The sequence below is a fragment of the Protobothrops mucrosquamatus genome, unplaced genomic scaffold (assembly GCF_001527695.2).
Source record: "Protobothrops mucrosquamatus isolate PMUCROS unplaced genomic scaffold, P.Mucros_1.0 scaffold249, whole genome shotgun sequence".
NCBI lineage: Eukaryota > Metazoa > Chordata > Lepidosauria > Squamata > Viperidae > Protobothrops > Protobothrops mucrosquamatus.
The window spans coordinates 436,976-462,582 of NW_015386597.1; the positions used below are offsets into that span (position 1 = coordinate 436,976).

Here is a 25,607-nt window from a genome sequence, read left to right on the forward strand (position 1 = left end):
TATCTGCAAGCAAACAACCAAACTCAGAGACTACTAAGACTTTACAATAACATGAATTAATAATTGAGTAAGTTATATTGAAATGCTGAAATGTGCCATTTGACAAACAGAGTGAATTAAGAATATTTTTTGGAAAAAGAACAAATCATGGAAACAAGTATCAGATGCACACAGATATGCATACATACAACCTCCTACTCACTTTAGAAAATAAACTAAGTTGTTCTAAAAGGGAGATGGAGGGTCTCTCCAGGCAAACAGAGCTTCAGACAACAATCATGGTTCAGGATAGTCTTCAAAGGCATTGATGCTTGCCACAATCTCTGCAGCCATTTTCATTTCTTGGTTATTCCTTTATTTTCAACTGTTCTTATATATTTTTCAACGAACTTTAGCATATCCATACACTTTTCCAGGGATATCAGCTGAGGTTCTGCATACTTGTTCCAATGAAGCTAAGCCTGTGCATGATGCTCCAGGTGGCTCAAGTGCTGTCTTCTACAGCTTATTGCCATGTATGGTTAAGTGTGCATTGGGGGAACAGGTACTATCAGAAAAAAGTTGTCCCCTAAATCAGATAACATCCCTGTTCCCCTATTCACTGGTTACTGATCTTTTTTTAAAAAAACAAAAACAAAAACAAAAACAAAAAACCCTCCTCCTCTCAATTTAATAAGCTAATACTTAAATTAAATTAAAATATTTGATACTTAATGTGAAATGTTAAGGAAATATGATGAGCAATTTTGCTCAAAATTAATGCTACATAAAAAACAACCTTAGTCTGTGGATCCAGAAAAGCCACAGATCTTGTGCATCTATGGCTCTATTCCATATTATGTTTAATGATAAGCTCTGTCCTGTTCAAATCATTGGGCCAGTTGTCTTGGTCTAATGAAAGCAGGCAGTCCAAGTACATCAGGATATCTATAGATTTTTTCATCCTATTTTCCACAACAGTTAAGATTCATATTTTAGCCATAGTTTTGGCAAAATTAAGTGACCTGAAATGTTCCTATTTGGCAAACAGAGGGAATTAGGAATCTCTTAGAAGAAGTACAAATCATGGAGAGAAATTACACACATAGACACACACACACGTAATCACCAAATGATTATGCAACACACACACACACACACATATACACATACACACACACACGAACCAGCAAGGGGTTATGTAAAATACCCTATGGAATAACAAGTACCAAGCTGATTAAAACATTAACATGGCTCACCTATAAAATAAACTTCATAAATAAATAAATAATGTTAAACTATGGCTTACTATGGTTTTCTCACTAAGTCACAAAATAATAACACATCATAGTAAATAATAATATGCAGTTATGATCACAATGGCTGGTAAAAACAAACCATGTTATAACAGACAAAAGAAAGGAAGGAAGGAAGGAAGGAAGGTAGGAAGGAAGGAAGGAGGAAGGAAGAAAGGATCCTTGTTACCTAGATATTTAGTAATAACAAAATAAGTACAGTGTCAGAGAGAATGCTAGAGTTGAAAACGTACTCTCCAGGATTGAATCATTTAGTTCAGCCTCAATTAACTTCTCTCTCTTATTATGCTTTAATAAGACAAGGTATTGATATGCTAAGATTATTTTAGCACATATCACCTTTTATTTCAGTGGGCCATGCTGCAATATCCAGGAAGGATTTGGTTAATTACACTTTTCCATTATATGGAAATTGGGGAATTCCTTTTTCAAAGTTTGGAATGCATCAAGATCTTAAAATAAATTCAAGTCAAATTTCAAAATCAAACATGTCAAATTTCATTAAGAATCCTATTGTCTTGTAATTTCTCAGCTATGATTTAGTACAAAGTCTTCATTACTTGGCATGTACCACGACATGCCAAGACGAGGAAAGAAACTGCATGAATTGTACATCAGTTAGGCTACAAATGTCTGCATTTGCCTGAATCATGAAGAGATATCACAGGTATGGGCAGGTTAACAATAAATCACCCCTCGTGATTTGATTAGGTTTACCCTGAGTAAAATATATTTTTAATGCAAAAATGCATGTACAAGTTATTTTTATTACAAAAAGTTTTATTTTGTGCTTACTTACTGTATAAATTATTCACATTCAAATAATATCTTTCAGTGTATGCATGTTAAGCAATTCTTTTTCAAAACCACAATGCTGCTATTCCAAAGGTTTAAAGCAATATTAAAAACAATATGACTTATGAAGCCAGGCCATGCTATTCAACCAGAATGAAGATTAAAAATCAGGTTTATTTTGAAATTAGAAGAGGGCAATGTTGATATGAATGTCATACATATATAATGTGCTCTCTTAAAACATGCATGAAAAGCCAACATAAAATGTACGATCCACAAGATAGCAAATTCGGCTGCAGCAAACCAAAAATCATGTATTATATATAAAATTTAATTATTTAGTATTTTACTGCTTCACTCAGACTGATGACAGTTACGTAAACTATGACGCATGAAAGCATAATGCTTCTGTATTTTTTTTAAGTTTAAAACTTCTAATTTTAAAAAACTTACTGTCCAAAACTTTATGAAATACTGAAGAACCGTAGCAGCAACAAATAGACAATACAGGAGGGAATAAAATAAAAAGAGGAGAAAAAACTTGTAGTTGGAAAATCCCACGCAGTTATTCACCCTGGAAAAGGAAAAAGAAATAGCTTTTTTTTCCTTAAACAAATTATTGCAACCATGTTATAAATGGTCTCAAAAACAGTTGTTAAAGGAGTTGCCTGTATCCTCACAACATTACTATAAAGATCAGAGTCAGTTACTGTTTCCTAGAAAGCAAATTAAAGGAATTGCTGTTTGTCACCCTTCCAGAATATTTTCTAGTTCTTTAGCTTGTTTTTGCCTTTTTGGGTGTGTGTGTGAGGAAAAGAACAAAGAATTAAGAACAACTATGGACTTATATGGAATTCAAGATTACTCCTGAAGATGAAAATGGTAGTAAAGACTGATTTTAATGTTTATTTTATTTTTTAAAAAATAAAATAAAAACAAAAATCAGATTGTCTGATTGTTGTTTTCCAGAGAAGACTCTTATGCGTTTAGTATGAGAGGACTCTGATGCTTTGGGTATGACTCTACTAAAAGCATAAATTTTGCATTGCAGCACATTTTATTTCCTTTAATTTATATAGCCTCCCACCTCATTGTAATGACTCAGGGTGGCTAACAATAAAAAAAACACAACATTAACAACAAGGTAACAAAAAATACATAATTGACAGCAGACATAAAACCACAAACCATTTTCCATTCTTCTCCTACTTTGGGGGGACAGGATTATAAGTATAAAAAATTATGTTATACCTATCATTTGGGTTTTTTTCCTTCTCAATGCAGCAAGAAATCATGCTGCTTTTTCCTATTAGTCAGCATTAGGATAGTTATTGGGGGCATCACATTTTTTTTCTTTTAACGACCCTGTAATCCCTTGCATCTGAGTGGAATTGGGGCAACTGAATGGAGCTGAGCGTCTACTAGCCGGATGCCCTTGACGCTTATGCTGAGTTCTCAGCAGACAATTACTCATTACGCCCAGAGAGAGAAATATATGTCCCTACCTAGGATCGAACTCACAGCCTCTTGATTGTGAGGCGAGAGCTCCATCTCTAGGCCACTGCACCATTCTATTGGGGGCATTACAATAAAGGGGTTAAAGTCCAAAGATGACCTTCGGGATCCCTATCTTCCTTCTAGTTATCCTATAACAACTAAAAACAGAACAGTAATATGTATTTATCAAATACTGCTAACAATATAACCATTTGGCCTTGTTCTTACCTATGTTTAAAAATAAAGCTTCCATTAATTTAATGAATCATGAGTGACCATTTACAGACCATTTACAAACTAGTGATTTAATTAAAGCATCTTCAGAGCATTACTTAGCTATCCTTGAAGCATATAAAGCCTCTCTTGTTTCTGTTATTTTGACAGTCATAGTTGATGATTCTAGAATGTGCTGTCTGTTGTTAGTGAGAAAATAACCTAAGGTTTTTATGGTGAGAAAATAAAAATCAACCTAAGTTAAATTTAGACTCTGTTAGCAGTTCACTCTCTAACATTTCCCCTAATTATTCCTAGTTATTCCTACTCTTAACTCATTTTGTGCATACCTAATAATAAAAGAGCTTACTTATTTGTTTTGGTATGAAACCAAAATCAAGAAGGAATAAAAAAAACATACCAAGGACAATGATGATCCATTTTCAGTATACATCTAAAATAAAGGAAGACATTTGAATCAATGCAAAGGTGATAAAATGAATATTATTATGCTTTTTTCAATAAGTATACTTAATCTCAAACTTTCAAAGTCTATTCCAGCACAATAACATTTTGGAAACTATTCCACCTCTGTATCCAGATTGTTTAAAGCATTCAGGAAGAAGCAAAGTAATACAAGGCGAATTCACAGTTTTCCCTTATATTTTCCCTCACAATAAAATGCAATCAAGAAAATCAGAACACAGATGTAAGTTGAGAAAAAAGGGAGAAGCATGCTTAAGCCTTAAAACCCTTTTTTTAACTCAATTCATTTTACAATTGGGCGAAGAAATGGATAGAGGCAAGCATAATGTGTGCATTTGGCACAAAAAATGGTAAGAGGAAAGAGCAAGAAGCACTTTTCACTTAACTTTGCTATTCTGCCACATACAACTTTTCTACAACCATCTTTCATTTTCAATTCACTGGATTTTTTTTTCATGCATCTGGTGTTTACTACCTTTAGCATTAATTCAAATTAAAACATTAATTTGATGTGAAAAATGCTACTACTACAAAGCATAACACTCAACTTCTAGAGACCACATCCTTTTTAGCATATTCTAAAGCAGATTAATGGAACACAACAGCATTAATGATATACTGAATGCAGACATATTCAGCTGGGGGCTGTAATACTGACACAGGAATTCAAAAGGTTGTGAGAAGGAGTATTATGGGCTGTACACTGCCAAGAAAGCAGGGCAGTGGAGCCAGTGCAATAGAACTCCTATCTTACTTCTGTCACAAACTCAAAACCATACATTATATGGGAGGTAACTAGCTTATCTTTAACTTAAAAAAAATAAAGTACAGCACAGCCATGGGTACATAATTTGCTTTGAGATGTGACATTAAATTATTATTTATATTTTTTTAACCTCCATATTCCCAATACGTGAATTCTGAGTGTTGTCAATACATGGCATTCTCTGAACTCATAGGATGCAGCAACAGTAGATTGGCTTGTACAGAATAGCATGAGCATGCTTGGAGTCAACCTGAGTTTTGGTTATGCTTCTAGAATACTACCAACAATGTACCAAAATTGATGGACTTTTTAATCCTTTACAATCAGCAAGGAATGCTATACATGGCAATAAGAATGGTAAATAGTCTACACTTTCCTATATTGTTGAAAACATTATGTGAAAGCTTCAAATGACTGAAGTCAGGGTGTATGGTGAAGAATGATATGTATGGGCTACCTTGTGACAACTATAGTAAATGAAATGTTACACCTTGAAATGTAAAAGGAGAAGATGATATAGAACATGGATTAACTAATGAAATTAAATTGTATGAAATTAAAATGGATTTTTATGTGTCTGTGAAACAGAAATGGATACAGTGATATAGAAATGAATGAATGTGGTCTAATCTTAATGGAAATTGCTGAATGCATGCGGGGATTTGAAGATGAAATTATGAATAAAGTGCTAAGGTGTATGTCAGAAACTATGAATCGATGCTATTCATATGCTGTAGCTGACAGCCTGGGTTTGAGACCCAAGTATGTTTTATTATTAACCTCCCAATAAGTTAAATTCCTAACAGAATGATTGGAAAGTAGAAAACTAAGAAAAAGGAATCTGGAAACTGCTTGGAACAAAGTGGGAAAAGATTACATTAGAGAGTACCAAATAAATACATTACATTAATGGGAATATGAAAAATTTGTGGAATGATGAAGTAAAAGAGGCTGTAGATGGAAGGAAGGAAACCATGATCCATAAGTGGCTATTATTATAATTTGGCTGCAGTTTTGGGTGGCTGTCAGTGAGAATGAGTCAGTGAATGAGATAGGGGACAGTGGACAAGGTCATCTTTGAGATGAGAATGGGTTAGGTAACCAGATGGAAAAGGAGTTGGCAGTCAGCAGCAGGGAGGCCACGATCTATGGCTTAATCTGGATTTGTCTGTTTCCAGAAGTAATCCAAGTGATTTATTTGCATATGGAATCCAATAAAATGTGTGTTATATTGTTTCCTTATGTAAACATAAAGGTAAGCATCAGTGACTGTAAAAACCAAACAAGAACTGTTTGTTAAGTGTGTTTAGGAAGGTGCTTGGAAGAATTTTGATCAAATACATAAGAGAGTTGACAAGAACCAACATCTGAGGCATTGCAGCTTAATAGCAGCGAAGGAATACGCAGATCAGCTTTTTGCTTTTAAGTTACATTTCCTTTTCTTATCTCATGCTTTTAATTTCTTTGGCTTACTATTTCTTACTTCCTTTTTGTGCTTTGCATACCATAGCTTACCTTGAAAGGGAATATGTATGCATGTATGTTCCCAATACAGTGCTTTCAGAGATTTGGCAATGCACCCACAAGGGGCCCAAATACATCCCTAGGAAAATGCAAAAGGAAAGAAAAAAAGACTTTCCCAAAACTGCCATCTTTAAGCTTTTTGGGTGATAGGGGTGGAAATAAAAGTGGGTAAGAGGAATTTAGAAAATAGAACACAGTGAAGATGCTGCCTCAGGGAAATGAATAAAGTGGGGCCATGAAGAATCAGGACCATTTGCAATAGATGTTGGAGAGTTCCTTAGGGGATAGGAATGGGGAACAAAAGGGGGAAGGCTAAAAAAGGTGTGCAATTGCCCTGGCCTCTGCTTCACTCCTATCAGAGTGAAAAAACTTCCAAAAGTGAGATGGGAAAGGCTGTAATTCAAAGGAGGACAAAATGAAAGAAATTGACAGATTCAGTAAATTTCCTATTCATCGTACTGGGCACCTTTAAACTCTTTCTCACTTGCAAATTATGGACCTGGAACAGGGATTAATTGAAAAACAAGGGTACAAATCTTTTTGTACCCTTTGTCATTTGGGAATGCAATGGGAAAGAGAGGAATAAGACTGTGAATAGTTGCTTTTGGTATACAAAATGTTAAAGCCAACTGTTTTGATCCTGCATTGTTTGTACATCCCTTAAGGACATCATGAATCACATCCACCTCTGTTTTAGTTGCAAAAAGTACAATTCCTGTAGTAGAATAGCATAATAATACAGACTGAAGACTTGAATCTGTCAGAGCTCCTGGATTTTTTTAAAGAGATTTCTCTGAAAGCACTATCAGGAAGTGCTGATGAGTATCTGAGCAATCAATGTTTCTATGCCATGGCAACACTGACACACACCAGACTGTGATTTTTATTGCAGTCACAGCATAACATAATCAATGTAAACATAATTTGACTGCAGTTTGGGGTAACCATGGCTCCCAATGCTTGCTTTCTTGGAAATGATAAGCAAGGCATCTTGGCATGGAAAGCATGATAAGTAAACATTCAGATTCTTGAATGAGTTAATCTGTTCTGCTCACAGAAAGACCCAAATGAATGTCAGTGAACAGTTTGCACCAATATGCTGGTTAGTTTATAAGATAAAACATTTCAAGTAAAATTTCCAAAATTTTAGAAAAAAAATGATTTATTATGATACATAAACTCTGTAGAGGCTGTGCTTATTTATATGCTAGTTTAATAAGTCATAATTATTGGTTTAAATTAATGTTTGCAATGGATGAGCATCACCCTGGGAAAGCTACTTTCACAATCATGGTATTTCCAATGAATCTAACAGGTATTCAGATTCCCTTATTTATTTAATCCCCAGAGATCATTTACTCTGGCACGATGTCCCCTCAGCTGTCCCTGAAAGCCAATACTAGGAAGATTCCTTACTTAGACTGTGCTTTTGTGACACTGGACACACAGGAACAACAGAGCATGCGCTTCTCCAGTGACTTTATGACAGAGACATATGTACTAGCCTCATTTCACCATTACTGCATAAATACCCAGAATGTATGGGATAATTTTACACCTCCTATTGCTTTCAGACATCAACCCTGCCACAACATACAGTGTTGCCACATTCTGCACAGCAATGCTTAAAGTTCATCTGATGATGACCTGTGCCATAAATTAGACTTAATGAGCATCTGGTTCACCATAGGAGAATGTTCTGTAATTTGAAATAGTCTTCCATATACTAACTTATATTCTCTCCTACATCCATCTGATGTTTCTACCCCATCTTTTAGATTTTTTTTTATACTTGTTTATGTATAATTTCTGACTTAATATATTTTTATATTTTCTAGCTTCTTATAATTCTTATGTATCTTCCGTGCTTCTTAATTAACTGTACTCCACTCTCTTTATGCCGATCTATGATCATAACAGAGATCTGATTGACTGATGTGTGAACCCAGGCCAGGTAACTCATCAATATGTGAGTGTTTAATCAAATAAGACTTATTAAAATACTCTATTTCATACACACACACACGTGTAATCATGGAACACAAAATATGCAAATTAATTTGCTTCTTTCTCCCTTGCTTTCTATAATGAATATTTCTTTACTTGAACGCTTTTTAAAAAGACACAATTTACAATTATACTTCTTCATAGGAAAGAGAACAACTCATGGTTATACATTATTCTTAGTTCTGATGACACAGTTTATACAAACACACGAAAAGTATAACTAAGAAAGGCACGTTCAAGCCCATTTTCAGCCATGGAAGGCCACTGTGTAAATCTGAGCCTGTCAATCTCTCATATAACTGTAACAAATGAAATAAATTAATTTAGATATTTTTTCCCCGTTTGCAAAACAGATTATTATGAAGAAACACCTTATACAGGCAGTCCTCGAGTTGCAATGAATATTGGGACCAGGATTGCTGTTGCCAAGTATTGCCAAGTTGTAAAGTTCTACATCATGTGACTGCATTACTTAAAGACAGAGATCAAGGCACTCCCAGTTGTCCTCATAACTCCAAGACATGAGGGTCGTAAAGCAGGAAGCAGCAGGAGTCCCAGGTAAGGAGTGCAGGGATGAGCTTTGAGAGGCCCAGTGCAGGCCACACGTAAGTTGGGAGAGGGGGTGCTGCAGAGGCCAAGGAAGGAGGATGTGGGATGCATGCAAGTGCAGGGGTAGGCAACCTTGGCTCTTTTATGACTGGTGGACTTCAACTCCCAGAATTCCTGAGCCAGCATGGCTGGCTCAGGAATTCTGGGAGTTGAAGTCCACCAGTCATAAAAGAGCCAAGGTTGCCTACCCCTGGGCTAGGGAATATGGTATGCAAGAAGTGGGGGGCATCCCCACTGATTTTGCTTGGGATAAGCTGGCAAGGAAGGTCTCAAATGGCCATCACATGACTGTGAGATGTTGCCACAATTGCCATAAATGCAAGCAGGTTGTCAGGCACTCAGATTGCAATTGCATGATTGTGAGGATGCTGTAATGCCCGGAACATTGAGGATCAGTTGTAAGTACCACTCATTCAGCATCGTTGCAACTTTGAAGACATGCTGAAGAAGTGATCAGTAAGCAAGGACTACCTGTATGTGGAAAAGGAACTGTGTGACTTCAGGTCTGAAGATATGTTTGAAAACAGACTCATCAATCCAACTTAGAATTGGTATATACTCACAGGTCACATGCAGAACAATGATGACATCGATCAGGTTTGATCAGCTGGCATCTATCGCAGTATCTAATAGCTATATTGAAGATTTCAAAGTCAAGATATGAAACACGAGCTTTAAAATTAGTACTTTAAAACGTTCCTGCTTCTCAAAACATAATCTAGAAGAATTAAAAATGTAACTAAGGTGCTTATTTCAGAGATGAATGGGTATGGAATAATGTGAAAACTCTCCAATAACTTATTATTTATTCATATAGATTTTATTGGCCACCCAACTCCAGTATAGAGCTGCTTAGCTATAACTGCTGTGAAAGTAATAGGAAAATGACCTATCTGTATATCTACTTATGGAAAGCTGAAAGATGAACATAATCTAAATTAGCAATCTCCAACTTTTTTGGCACGGCAGACAGGCAGCGATGACAGCAGCAGGGGAGAGGGGATGGTCTCGCGCATGCAACCTAATCCCGCCTATGCACAAATAAAGCTTTGCGTGCTTGCCCAGCTCTGCCGCTTGCCCAGCCCTGTTCCCAACTGGTTGCAGTCTGGTACCGGATTGCAGCCTGGGGGTGGGGGACCTCTGATCCAAACAGTATCTGGAACAGTTCTTAATTTTGATTTTTCCCTTTTATTGTCACTCTGAGAGGGACACTGATAGATTTTATAAACAAACAAATACCTGGAACTTTGAGTTAACCACATGGAGTCTCTATGTATGAGTTGGGTGGCCATATAAATTAAATAAACAATCAAACATACACCACGCAAAACTTTCAAAATGAAAAGAAAGTATCATTTCACTCATATCTTAAACAGAGAGAGATACTACCGTCCTTTTTTTACAAAATACTAGAAATATCTTTGCAAATAATGGATCTTCAGTGTATTTTGGACATGGATGAATGCTATAAATGCAGTTAGTAGAGGGATCAGGCAACTCAGCCTGACTAAGGAACATTTTAGCAATGTTCATGTGATACCGACATCAGGAAGAATGAGAGTTTAATTTTGGAAAAATCTGTCTGTTGATGTAGAAATAAAGATAACACATCTGGTGCAGGTCCAGTGAAGGCAACACTAATGCCATTCCTAAATGGCTTACCTCTTGATGTTGTTGTAGTATAGACAGGCAGATCTTTAGCAGCTCTTCTTAGAATTTCCTGCTGAGATTCTGGTCTCTCTTCTTTTTCATATTGCTCCTTATCACTTTTTGATAAAGAAAACTGCAGAAAAGGAGAGAAGCATGCTTGTTTTCTGCTCATTTTATTTAGCATCTGCTAACTTATATTTAGAGGATACATATAGAATGTTTCAGAATTTTTTATGCATTATTAATTCAAAGAAATATTAAATCAAAATCTTTGGTGACCAGTTTGTATCACCAAACACATAATGTATATTATCCTAACCCAAAATCTATTTCCCCTTTCATCTCTTTAGTACTGTACAAACTTATGTCCTACTTCTCCCCATTATTCCTAGGTATATGACATTATCTGGTAATTATAAATGCATGTTAAGTACATTATCTATACTTCTGCTGGATTCAGCAATTGTGACTGTCACATAAAATGTGCAGTGGCCTAGACAGATGCAAACTGCACTGTTCAAATTTATATAGTGAACATTTGCACTGGTTGGTTGGAAACAGGATTCCACTCATTAAACCCTCACTTGGCCACAGGGATCAAGAACTGGATGATGAAGGCAGTTCAGGAATGATGCAGTAATGAAACCACTAAATAGAAGCATGAGACTGAAGTCCTGGAAAATTTCAACACTTTGCCATTCCACACTGACAAGCTGAGCGCTACACTTATATTTTAAGACAAGATGTCATAATGTGGAAAGCATTTCAATTCAACAGGATGGTAACTTGGTCTATGCATTTCATAAAAAGTGACTGAACAAAATTGTAGCTACAATATAAGCAGATGGCCAGCTTCAAAATAATTTTTGTATACACCTCCTCCTAAAGAATGCCTCTTTAGTATTACCTATTTGTAAACAGGCTGAAACTGGTTTAGGATCTTCTTAGTGCTATGGCAGATTCTAAGCTTTTAAAAGTATGTAGCCACAAATTAAAAACAGGTGACACCTAATGAGATGCTGAATGCAATTCAAGTGCTGGTTTTGATTAATAAAACTTTATCTGCTTGATTCCTTGTTATCAATGACAATGTTGTCTCCAAATTGAATCTGCCTGCCCAGCACAATCAATTCCAGAAATGATGGTTTGGATCCCTTCTCATTAGGGGGACAGAAGGGCAATATGGTTATTCACAAATATTTGTCTATTTTTAAATTTTAAAATACTACATAATACTCTTCCATTGCTTTTCTACTTTCAGAAAATAAACAGTGAAAACACACTTCAGGCTAACTTTAAAATAAAGTAATAAAGTAAAGTAAATAAAATAAAGTAAAAGAAAATAAATATATTCAGGCCTACAACAGAAAAGACCCAGATAATGTTTGACTCTAAATAGAAGAGATGTAAGTTTTAGCAAAACCATTAAAAATATAACTGCCGAGTTACAATTGTCTCAGGCTGCATTTTGGTTTACCATAGAGCATGGGTGTCAAATTTGATCGTATCACATGACATATTGTGACATATCAAGACGTTTCCTGTCTTTGTGGAGCCAGGGTGGGTGTGGCTTGCAAGTGATGCTTCTGGCCTGTGGGCCACCAGTTTGACACCCCTGCCATAGGGCATTGATAAAATAATTATTTTTAAGAAGGGTCATGTTAAATTTAATTTAGAAAAGGAGTTCCATAGTGCATCTCTCTGTCTCTCTCTCCCTCCCTGCCTCCCTCCCTCCCTCCCTCTGTGTGTAACATGGGTTAGAGCATTGATAGTGACTTCATACCGACACTGTACATTTCTACAGAATTTGAACATTACTTGGGTGTCTTAAAATTAATAGCACTCCTAAGTAAGAATGAAGTTTGTTTTGAGCATAATTGTTAAAATAAGAATGATTATAAAAATGCACAATTATGAATTGGTTTATACCTATATTAAGATTATGAAACAAAATACAAAGGCCACCTATCTGAACACTGCATTACTAAGCTATGTCATTCAAAATAGCAAATTGTTCAAATTAAAGAAATCTAAATAATAATAATAATAATAATAATAATAATAATAATAATAATAATAATAATAATAATAATAATAATAATAATAAAAGCTATGGCAATGCGGTAATTTCAGAAAATAATTGTATGATTTTCATTCACAGCACATTATAATTTATTAAATGGGGACAGAAAAACTAAACAAAAAGAAAACTTAACAAATCTTATTTTAAAGCAAGCATTAGTAACACAAATAACTCAGTAGTAAGAACTGCATAACTTTGCCAATGATAACATTTACCTCATTGGAAGGGGAGGCAGGAGATGTAAAAATAGTCTTCCAATAGGACCACGCAAACATAACAAATGACAGATGAAAAATCACAAGGTAGACAACTGCAATAAAAATACAAGTAATATATCAGTGAAAACTGTTAAAAAGAGCAAAAACGTAAAATGAAAAAGAGTTAGGGGAATAATGCAACATTTCCTTTGCCCTATTAGCAAAATAAATTTGGAGACATAATTGTAGAATATGAGATTGCACAGAACCTAGAGTAATAGTCAACAATAAATCAATAATAGGTTCACACAAAACTTAGATCAGTTCCAATTGAGTCAAATAACAATTATAGGTAGCTGGCAAACAAAAATCAGAAGTGGATTCGAAGCCTGGCTTGTAAACCAAAGTGTGAAATTATAGGTATCCTAGAAACTAATACATGCACAAAAGGATGCTCCAAGCATATGGATTACTGCAATTTAGTTTACATAGGGCTGCTCTTAAAGAATAACTAAAAGCAGTTAACTGGTTTAGAATGCTGGGGCAAGTGAAGTTTTGGGTGTCTAGCGGTTTACCCAAGTAAAATTGCATTGCTATAGTTGCTTTCTAGATCCAATTCAAGGTACAGGTTATCATCGTTCAAGCTCCACATGGCACAGACCCAGGTTGGTTGTGGGACGGCCTCTCACTAATAGTATCTATGCTCCTATTATGTTAAATAGCTGAGCACGCTCCAGGTCCCCTTTCTTAAATCCTGCCACCTGATAGTTGACTCAGCCCTTTGGAGTAGTCTCCCTCCTGAGATACAAGGGATTCCTTCTGTTTGAATCTTCCACCTGGCTTTTGCCCCTAACATTAGACTAGGGTATGGGTTGAATTGGAAGGCTGTTTAGTCTGGAGCCTGGGGCAGGGAAGACTTCTGATTTTAGCTGTGTTTTTATGGATCATTCAGAGCTGCATAGAATCATTATACAAGATAGGCAGCCAAATAAGTCCTGATGGGGTTTCTTGTTTTCTAGTCAATTTACTTTAAACAGCCAATATTAATTCAATTATTTGGAGACCCTGATCTTTCCATGTTTTGAAAATGACTTGCAGGAATAGCAAACACACAGGCACACACAAAAAAACCTGAGATACATAGATACATATATGAGGAATAGAAATTGCCAGGATTGGTTTCAGTTGATGATGGCAACCATAGTAATTAGTAATTGCACTGGAATTTTCTCTTTGCTTTTTATTTTTTTCTGGGTTTAAAAATCAGGGCTGTCTTCTTTTTAGATAACCACAGTATTGATAACACAAGCACGTTTTGCCTGAGGTTTCTAAACAAAGTTCAGAATCAAAGGTGCATTTTCCTGAATAAAGAATATGATAGCAATAGTATATGCAATTTGAGGTAAGCACTATAAATATTATAAATTGTATTTTATTATTAGAAGATATGGAACTGGAAATCATTATGTGTTGAAATCCTTGCATTCTAATGAAATCCTTTTTTAAAAATTATTTTTACTTTTAATTACATTTTTCATTTGGCTTTAAGGGTTATTGTGTTTTTACTGTTTTCCATATTTTGTCTATTGGTTGTGTTATGCGGTTGTTTTTAATATGTGAGCTGCTCAGAGCTACAAATATGAGATGTGTGGCTATACAAATTGAATACATTTGAATTAATAAAATCCAGCCTTAGCTTCAGAAAAGCTCATCCTCTATTTCACCTGGATATGTTCAGTCTGCCAACATAATCTGTTACTCGTAATTTATATTTTTCTTAGTTCTTTAATTATGAATATTTATAATAAGAAAATATTATAAATTTATGAGAAACTATTCTATCCTGGTACTTTCATTCTTCTTATTTAACATCTGCATTTATATCTGCATGGAATCACGTGTTGTAAATATAATACTCAGCTTTATATCTCAACTATGACCTGAACATAGGCTGCATCAACTGTTAACTTCTAAACAGACCAGAGTGCAATCTCAGGCAGTACTTCACTGACTCTCAAAATGAAATTTATAATAACTATAAATTAGCCAGGATCTGGATAGCTCCTAACCCATGCATTGTATAGTCATCTAAAATGCAAAGGACCAGGAGTTCAATTCCCAGTACAGGGTTTGAACTGCATAGAGTAATATCTTGCTACTTGCATCTGAAGTGTCCCAATAAAGCAGGGGTGTCAAAATGCCGGCCCATGGCCGGTTGCATCATGCAGAAGCCACGCCCACTCCAGCTCCGGCAATGCAAAAAAAGTCATGATACGTTACAACACGTCACGTGATGCGGCAAGTTTGATACCCATGCAATAAAGGATCAAATCGGTTGTGCAGTGACTCCTGATAGTCACTGTAATTGAAAACACCTTGTGTAAAGATAATGAAATTCGCTCCTGGGGATGGGCTGAAGGTCATGTGATGCCCAGTATGGAAGCATGACATAAGAGCTGTATGTTTCTGCTCGTGGGCTTAAGGAAAGGCGGCCTGATTATACCATTCTAATTCAAGACAGCTTCTAAATAATTCTCCTAAAACCTTCTATTTTGGAATAGATCAAGATGCTTTTTTAAAAACTGGCTTTACCATTATGTTAATCCTTTGCGATGCGTTTAAGGTATTTACTTAGAGATCCATTATTGCTATTGCCTTAGCAAAAAAGAGATTTGGAGATTTTATTCTTATACAGTTGGAAAAGATGATTAAAGAGTCACTTTTGTTTTATGTTAGAGTCCCCCCCCGATGAATTGTATCAAGTATTTATAGCAGTTAAAATTAAAGTGGGGCTACCATTTTCAGAAAAATCTGACTATAGGAGAAAGGAGATTCAGATTTCTAAGTTTTATTCCAGATTCTGTAATTGTCAACTCAGACTATTTTTCACAGCGATTGGCTAGTCTATGCATCTCGCTATTAGGAATGATTAAATAAGGATTCCTTTTCTAAATACGCATTAAGAAACTTACTTGTCACCAAGCTAAGGACTTAATTTCTTTAACCTTAGGGTAAGAACAAGATTTCTGTGACCAGAAAAATCTGAAGTATATTTTTTAAGAAAATCTGTTTCCTAGTGCTGGATTGTATCAGCAAAGGTTTATTCATTCTTCTCTCCTTGGACATTAGAAAACTGGTTGGCAGACTAAGATGGGAACAGACTCATTATTTTGCTGCTACTTGTTATTTTTTAGTCTTTCTCTAAAGTTTAAAGCTGCTTTTTTCACACATTCTTTTTTTACTTTTTTCTCCCATTACTATCTTTCCAGATCTTATTAGCAGCAGCCGTGCTAAAGAACACTTGAGTAGTTGCTACTATCATCTTTGATCTTGACAAGCTATTCCTTCTAGAATCTTCCAGCCAACAAGTTCCTGATACTTAATTACAGCTGCAGAGAGTTTTGTAGAACAAATTAGTTGGCTTTTTAAACAGATAATCTTACAAAATTACAGATGTCAAAAGGAAATTTCTGATTTCCTATTCTCTAATTTAGCACCCGTTTCTTTCTTTCTGCATCTTTTCTCCATTTCCTATCATCATCTGTAATTGGCTTTTCCATACCATTTTCCATAGAAAAAACAAAGAACAACGAATCCAATTCCATTATTTTGCATTTTAAAGGCTGTTAAAGAAGGAGAGACATTGCTGGGGAAACCAGAACATTCTGGGATGGAATTTGGAGGGAAAGAGTAAGAATATCTTTCAAATCTGTATTTTAATATAGACGATTGCTGATCTGAACCTCACAGGCGAAGTTGGAGCAATATTTACTTTACAGAAAAAGACATGCAACCAACTCAAACATTTGTAAAATTGTCATTTGTGCTATTCATTATTTTTATTTGTATCCCACCTTTAATTTTTACAAATAACTCAAGGCGGCAAACATATACAGCACATCTTCCAGCTTCTGTTTTCTCCACAACAACAACCCTGTCAAGTGGGTTAGTCTAAGAGAGTGATTGGCCCAAAGTCACCTAGTTGACTTTCATGGCTAAGGTATGACTTGAATTCATGGTCTCCTGCTTTCTAGCCTGGTGCCTTAACCACTAGACTAAACTATCCTGCTGAATGTAGGTTAGAGGGCACACAAGTATTTATTGGATGGAAAATGGAAAGTACTCTGCATATTTTCTGAGATACTTTCTGGCTACAAAAAATTATTTTTGCTTATTTAGCTTAGCAATTCTTGTGGATGCTTGATTTGATGAACTGTAAGCTTATGCTGCTTCTGTTGCTTTAGAAAACTGAGTGATTTTAGATTTTAGGCAAGTGTCAGCAATATTTCTGTTGCCAAGATCCCACTTTTTCAACAGCTGAAGAAATCCATCACATGACTGAAAGGCATGATGCTGGAATTAATATTTTTTTTTCCAAAATTGAAGCAATTAGTAATTTTGCAAGATTAAACTCAAATACTCTATGACTTTACACATGCACAGATATAAAATGTTTTACAAAGAAAGAATCATACCTTTTTCTCCAACTGAGGTAATTGTAACTGGAGGAAAAACAAAACGAGTATGAGTATATCTGTCAGCTTTAGAAATTGAGCACATTAATAAAACACAATGTATTCAAACATATTAACTTAATTGAAGAGAACGTGCATTTTGTCATTCTCCACTCAAAAAAACCTATCTATTTACATAGGTAATAACAAAACAATTGAAGGGCTATGAACATTTTTCCCTGGGGAAATGAAGGAATGATTTTGTTTGCCTGCCACTGGCAAACAATTCCCCATTTGTCTGTTCATAGCATGTTTGCTTCTGACAAACAAATATGCTGAATCGGTAGTTCCTTCAATTGTGTTTATTTCATATTTCCTTCAAGAGATGCAGATTATGAAACTGAAATGATGAAAGTTATATAATGGCAGCAGACAAAAATTCAGGCGGAGGGCCCCAGTTTATATGATCACATCACAGCTTAATAAACTGAAATGATACCAAATCTAAGACATCTGCCAGTTCCATCCTTCTTGGTGTGCAATAATCAAGTTATAATTTCCTTTTTAAAAAATGTTAGATTTTTATCCCTCTTTATCAGCAAGAGTTCAAGGTGGCATAAACTGCACTGCCTGTTCCAATTTTTCCACACAATCACCTTGGGGAGGTAGCATGGGCTGAGAAAGAACAGTCCAAAGTCACCCACTAAGTTTTCATGACCGAGAATGGACTTGAAACCGCATCTCTCTGCACCCAGCATAACTTTTTAATCCTTGCACCAGACAATGGTTTTCAGATACAGAAAAACCTAATGTTTTAAGCAGATTTCAGTGTCAACAAAAGTTTGAAGAGTTAAATTAAGCACCCAAGCTTTATTAGGGCAAAATTTTGAAAAATGATATTCATACCTTTCATTTTTTGATCTGTGAGGAATCACTGAGTGAGTCATTACAAGATATTTCGAAAAACCATGGGTTTGTAATCTGGTATTTACTAGTAATTGTATATATTCCTGGATAAGCCAACTCTCAAAGATTTAACCAAAATACCATGAAAAATACACCACAAGCAGATAAGCCAACTCTCAAAATTCTCATATGCTTTAATTTTTACAATTGTCCTATCTATGGGTAGTGAATTTTTCATGGTATTTTGGTTTAAAAATTTGAGAGCTGGTTTATTCATAGGTGGTCTTATCTGCGTATATGTGGGTAATTTTAAAAACTATTACTGATAATACTTTTTATTATCACTATTGGTGTCACAGTGGTTAGAATGCAGTATTCAGACTGACTCTGCCCACTTCCATGAGTTCAATCCTGACAGGCTCAAGGATGATTCAGCCTTCCATCCTTCTGAGGCTGGTAAAATGAGGTCCCAGATTGTTGGGGGCAATATGCTGACTCTTTAAACCGTTTAGAGCAGTGGTGGCGAACCTATGGCACGGGTGCCAGAGGCGGCACTCAGAGCCCTCTCTGTGGGCACGTGCGCTGTCACCCCAGTCCTAGATCTTCAGCTGGGTTTTATAAAACCTTTTCGCTTTAGGCCTCCACCGCTGTGTACAAAAAAAAAAGGTTCAATCAATCAGTCAATTTCAACTTGTCGTGCGAAAAAAAAAGATCTTGCAAAGTTGGAATTGATTGATTGAACTTTTTAGTCCCACCCAGTCTGCTGTTACCACCACAGCCACGCCCACCCTACGGGTCACACCTACCCAATGGACCACACCCACCCAATGGGCCACGCTCACCCGGCACCTGACAATGCATAAGTGGGTTTTGGGTTGCAGTTTGGGCTCTCAGTCTCTAAAAGGTTCGCCATCACTGGCTTAGAGAGTGCTGCAAAGCACTATGAAGCATTATAAAAGTTTGTGCTGTTGCTATAATCATTAATTTTCTTTCCCTTAAATTTAACATTAATTGGTATGTTTAACATTTAGCCTTGAAATTAACACACATATTCAATAAGAAGTTTATATACAGCTAATTCCAATGTTGTTATTATTTGCTTGATAGCTTTATCCCATATATGGCTATTCAAAACTTAATATCTGCAAGCTCAGTATAGCTTAGCTCCATTGGATATAGGAGCTCTTAAATAATGTTTCCTTCTCAGATAATACCATCTTAGTTCAGCCTCAAAGAATACAATGGCATTTGAAAAGTACAATAGAAAAGACTATATTATACCAGTGTACTGTGAATAATAAAATAATAATACAAAATCTAATAAAGATTTTTATCCTGCCTTTATTACTTCATAAGTAACTCATAGCAGCAAACAGATCTAACATTCCTTCTTCCTCCTATTTTTTTCCACAACAATAACCTTGTGAACTGGATTGGACTGAGAGAGAGAGCCCAAGGTCACCTAGCTAGCTTTGTGTGTGTTGGGGTCTGCTGCCATCTGAGTTTTTCAGTATTTTGTGTCTGTACTATTATTTGTGTGTGTGTGTGTGTGTGTGTGTGTGTGTGTGAGGGTGGTTTCCTGGCTATAAGCCACTAAAAATCTGTTAAATTACAGTAGGATATACATTTCACCTCACAAACACATTTTTAAGCCAAAGACAATATTAGCTAGATGTTGTCATCTACTGGAACAAGGATCCTAAATGCAGTAAGTTATGATTTAACACTTTGGATTGTAACTGGCAGTATTTGTGGTCAGATATCCTTACAAAATAACAGACTAAATCAGTGGTGTTTGAAGTAACACAGACAGTTCATCTACATATGTTACGTCTCTTCCATAACAAACGACGCAAATTATATATTTACATTCAACTCACATTAAATGACAGATATGGACGCCAGCAATTTGTCATTAATAAACATTCAGGAGCAACAGTTCACTATGGTCTTTCCTTTTAATCCGCCATTTTCCATCCCACCCCCGTGACTGTGAAGTATCATGCCTGGAGTTTTAACTTGATCTCATCAATAGCAAAGTTACCTTGTGGTAAGATGAATGGCCCATAAATTTAATAAACAGTTAAATAAATAAAAAGATAGGTAGCAATTATCTTTGCAGTAGCATCAGATCCAATAGCTCAGGGGTGTCAAACTCGAAATGTCATGTGACGTGTCGCAATGTATCGTGACTTTTTTCCCTCTGCTGGCAATGGGGTGGGTGCGGTTTCAGCATGACGCATCCGGCCTGTGGGCCAACAGTTTGATACCCCTGCAATAGGTGACTAAGTCATTATAACACAAAATACTATGTACACCATTTGAGATGCAAAGCAGCCAAATGGCATTGTACATTGAAGAAAATGTCACTACCATCCCCATCTAGCACCTACCTGTAGAGAGATAGGAATAAATTTCTCCTAGTGACAAAATAGTACCTCTCCGGATATGATTGAAATGCATTTCACACAAGCTCCAACCCACCTGATCAATAGTGAAAGATGCTGATAATTTAGCAGTTTCTGGAAAACTAAATGTGGATTAACATCTTGCCTAGAGCATTTTGTTTGGCTCTTTTCTTGAAATGATAGCTTAGTAAGTTTCAATAAGCTTTGCAAAGACTTTCTTGAGGACTGAGCCTTTTACGATCCTTCAAATCCAACATGGATTGAAGCCAGCAAAGTTATTGTGAAAACCTTGGCATCTTTTTTACCTACCCTGAATCATCTGTATTCCACAGATTATGTTGGTAATAATAAGTTCTGACTTATTTTATAATAACAACTTATTTTGGAAATTCAAGCTATTGGTTGGCTCATTGATTACTTCTAGGAATAATTAAAAGCATTCCAAGTTGCTCAGAAATCTGTCAATTGTAATTACACCTCTTTCATTATGACAGTTTTCCCCCCTTTATGTATACATGTGTATATGTTTGTATGTGTGTGTAAATATATATGCCATTTATAGAAGGAAACTATCTGACTTTATCTTATCTTACAATTTCAATTTGAATGAGCTTGTTTGAGCAAACAATTGCTACTTGGAGCTTTTTTTCAAATTATGTAGGAATAATTCCTGATATGATACTGAGACAAGAAGGCTCACACAATTTCTCACAACTTTCCCCATATTCAATCTGAGAAGCATACTAGACAATACTTTAGGAACAGTTGGAGAAACCAGTTTTCTATTCCAAAAACATTTCTGGTAAGGATATATAGCAAACTGGAATCGTTAGTTCTAAATATGGATGGAGACACAGTAATTCCAAGCAGAAGAGTTTTGAGTAAAAACTTGATGGTCTGGGTGTTTATGAAAAAGAGAATGGAAAAAAGCCCAGGAAATTAAGGGGAAACCAGTAGGAATTCAAGGGGAGGGAGGGGAGAGAAGGCAGCAGGGAGATGGGGTAAACTGGGACATGACAACTGGGAGCACTGGAAGAAAGGAAAAGAGATGGGATAATATCTTGTCCTATCTATCCTGTAAAATCCCTCCAAAGCCAAAACAGAAATATTCCAGGTTTTGTTTCTGCTGAATCACAGCTGATCTGGAATGATTTGCCAAAACTTTCAAAAGAAAAACAGTTTGTTTAGGGTTAAAAACCAAACAAATGTTCTCTTTTGTGCACATCCCTACCACTCTGTTGTAAGAAAATACACAACTTACAAATTATTGCTGGAGAAAAAAAATGGGAAAATAATTATCAAAAAATTGCAATTGGGTAATGTACTGTAAGTGTACTTTACATAATGTAAAGTGAATACTGGACTTATCTAGACAACCCGTGACCTGCTGGGTTACCGTTTCAGAGATATTTCCATAACTAAAAAGAGAAATAGAATGATCATGGGTGGGTTAAAAAAGCAGTGGCAGTAGGAACAACTTCCAGCTGCCTTCCCTATTGAGTTTCCTTGGGGAAAGCTGGCAGGGAGCATCAGAAATCTCCCTTCCTTTCCCTTTTCTTCTCTTCCCCCCTCCCCTAATTCCTGCTGGCTTCCCCATTTACTTTGCTTGTGGGAAGCTTGCATGGACAAAGTCAGTGGGGAAACCAGCAGGAATTTGCAAGTCCAAGGGAAGGTTGTGAGGTGCTCAAGAGATGCTGTGAAAGTCAGGAAGGGCACACAGGTGGGTGGTGTGGGTTGGAAAGGGGGCACAGGTGAAATGTTACACAGGTTGGGGAGGCGAGTATGGAGCGGCATGGGTCAGGAAGAGTGCATGGGGATCTCAGGGTTATGTGAGAGGTGCTTGGCAGATAAGGCATTGTACTGAACATAATCCTCTCTTGGCTCTTGGGAAATATGATGTGGCTTCTAATCAATCTGCATCTGGTTTTCAGAGTTCCCTATATATTGATCACTAGCTGTCTTTCTCAAGAAATCATTAACTTCCATAAACTATATTTCATTTCTGGTAAAAATTGAATTTTACCAAGCCTGAACAGCTAAACAATTATCAATCTTTAATCTTCCTACCATGCAAGCTTAGTACAATTAGGATTGCATGAACCCAATATAAAGTCATCAGAAGAACACGAGTCTCTTCAGCAGATAAAGGTGCTTTCTTGAATTGGCTACCATACACACACTGCATAAGATAATGAATCATCTCCTCTTGACATAGCCAAATGAACCAGCACAGTATATTTGGGAAGTTGCCATGCCTAAAGTAAGCATTGCTGATTCAAGAATCTATCCACACTAATGCTTCTTCCCCTTCCCCCTGGCACTGTAAATTTTACTATTCACTTCCTAGAGAAAATCAACCAGTTAGCTACCTCCCTTTTCTACTCTTTCAGATGCTCAACAATGAACCTTCTTCTGCACTAACCTTTGTTACAATTCCCTACAAAGTATAACACCCTTATTCATTTGCTATTTTAAATTTTGTCCAGAATAATCAGAACAGGTATGTTCTTTTTCCAATCTTGAAAATGCTCCATTAATACTGTGTTTTTGCAGTAATAAAATGATAAATATTTGGGATGGGAGAACATCTGTGGAGATTCTCAATCACCCAGGTCATGCTTGTCCCAAAGGTGCTTTTCAAAAGGCAACTAGACTTCCTTGGGGTTTTTTCCCTTGAAAACATTTTGATTCTGAAGAACTGAATAAGCTTCTTCAATGAGAAGTAAAACATTTTCAAGGAAAAAAACAAGAAAATACAATTGCCCCTTGAAAAACTTCTTTAGGACATTTGGGATGGGACTTAATAAAATAGATATTTGATCATGATCTTAATTAGCTAAGTTAAAGCAGAAGTCTAAATTGGCATAAAATTTCTTGTCCTCATTGCCAATCTCTAATCCATGCTATGCTGCCATCAAATGGTGCCATCTGTGATGGAATGCAGCCACCTCGCCTCCTGGGAATCCAGCCTACAATCCACCACACATCCCTGTATACTATAGGTAATCCTCGAGTTACGAATATAATGGAGCCTGCAAATTACATTTGTAACCCGAGGATTCATAGGAGTGTATCACGTAACTTGAACATAATCACCCCCTGCTTTCACCCACAGAATCGCTAATCGAATGTGCGGTTCGTTAAGTGCATAAGGTATCTTAGGGTGAGGAAGGCCATGGGGGACCTGGTGCTTCCGACCACCCAAGGCCTCCTCCGACCCCACTGAGATATCTCATGCTTCCCCCTCCCCCCCATCCTGACCAACCAGGTGACTTACCTTATGTAGATCTCAATGATCAAGGGAGCTGTCTCCTTTTCAGCCTCTCTGCCATGGTTTTGCTTTGAGCAAAGGCTTGCCAAGGCCTGTAGGGACAAGAGATTGCGTCCCTATAGGCTCCGGTCATCTTTGCAAAAAGCTTTTGCTGCCAAGAATGGAAGCTGGGTGAGGGAACATGAGTTCTTCTGGATCTCCATTCTCATAAATGGAGGGCTGGAGGGCTGCACACACACCTTTTGGCCTCCGTTCTCATCGGCAAAGGCTTTTTGCAAAGACATCAAAAGACTTTGCAAACGGAGGGAAGGCTTTGATGCTTCAGGCCTTCCCTCCATTTGCAAAGCCTTTTGCCGCAGATCTCATCCAGGCCTCTATTTGCAGAGAACAGAAGCCTAAAGTACCGGGAGATCATGCAAGATCAGTAGCATGACATCTTGTGCTACTGATCTTGCATGATCTTGCGGTAATTTTGGCCTCCATGCTCTGAGAATGCACCGAAAGCCTGAGCACCGAAGCAAGCCAAGAAACCAAAGGCTTGTTAGATTTTCTTAAGGTGAGTATGCACAGGTGCCTGTGGAGACCCGGCAGCGGCGGGGAGGGGGGAATGGGCAGGGTGAATGTTGCAGTGCCTCTGTGGTCGTTCATAAGGGTGAATGACTGCTGTGGTGCTCCAACATTTGTAACTTTGGAACTGTGTCATAAGTACTTAGGGGGGTTATGTCATAACTTTGAATGGTCGCTAAATGAGCTGCCATAACTCGAGGATTACCCGCATTTGCAGGATATGTTAGGGAAAGGGATTGGTCAATTTGATGGCTTCCATCAAACATTGCCACCTGGCAGGAAATTACCACTCTCCTTTATGACGGCTGGGACTGGGGAAGACACATATTTTTACAGAAGATTCTTCAGTTGCCCAAAGCAGAATAGCTCTGGGGACAGGGATTGGAGATTTTAAAGTAGCCAACAGACACTGGGATTATCCCAACCCCTCATATGACCGGCTCCTGTTTGTTTAAGGGGAGCTCACTAACTTTACACCAGAATGGGTATGAGTTGAGGACAAGATAAAGGCAATACAGAGAATTTACTTTCTCTCACGTTCATAATAGTTCTCACTTAATGATCGCAATCGAACCCAAATGTTTGGTCATAAGCTAAGTGAAGAAACAGAGGTGGGTTTGTTCTGAATAAGGGTTGACTGGAGGCTTGTAAAAACAGGAACTAGGAGAAAACAGATTTCACACTCCAGGGCCAGAGAATTCAACCCCAAGATCTCATTAGGCAATCATGTGAGGGGCTGGAGGTTATTTTAAGTGCTGTTTGCTCAATAGTATATTTCTCAGCCTATTTGCTCAGATTGATTACACATTATTAAGCACTAATATTAAAATGAAGATCACATTGCCATGTGATTTGCTGCAATTAAACTGTTTCTAATCC

At 36.8% G+C, this 25,607-nt stretch overlaps 1 protein-coding gene across 1 annotated transcript in view; it reads right to left on the reverse strand.

Moving 5' to 3' along the window:
* The window catches only part of ZDHHC20 (zinc finger DHHC-type containing 20), a 46,277-nt gene that overhangs the window by 13,724 nt on the left and 6,946 nt on the right, over positions 1–25,607 (reverse strand). The window contains exons 2-7 of the mRNA XM_015814410.1: positions 17,598–17,624; positions 13,141–13,235; positions 10,855–10,975; positions 9,756–9,825; positions 4,222–4,254; positions 2,544–2,664 (exon numbers count right to left, since the gene is read on the reverse strand). Of these exons, the coding sequence (XP_015669896.1) occupies positions 2,544–2,664; positions 4,222–4,254; positions 9,756–9,825; positions 10,855–10,975; positions 13,141–13,235; positions 17,598–17,624 (467 nt within the window). The remainder of the gene's footprint in view (positions 1–2,543; positions 2,665–4,221; positions 4,255–9,755; positions 9,826–10,854; positions 10,976–13,140; positions 13,236–17,597; positions 17,625–25,607) is intronic.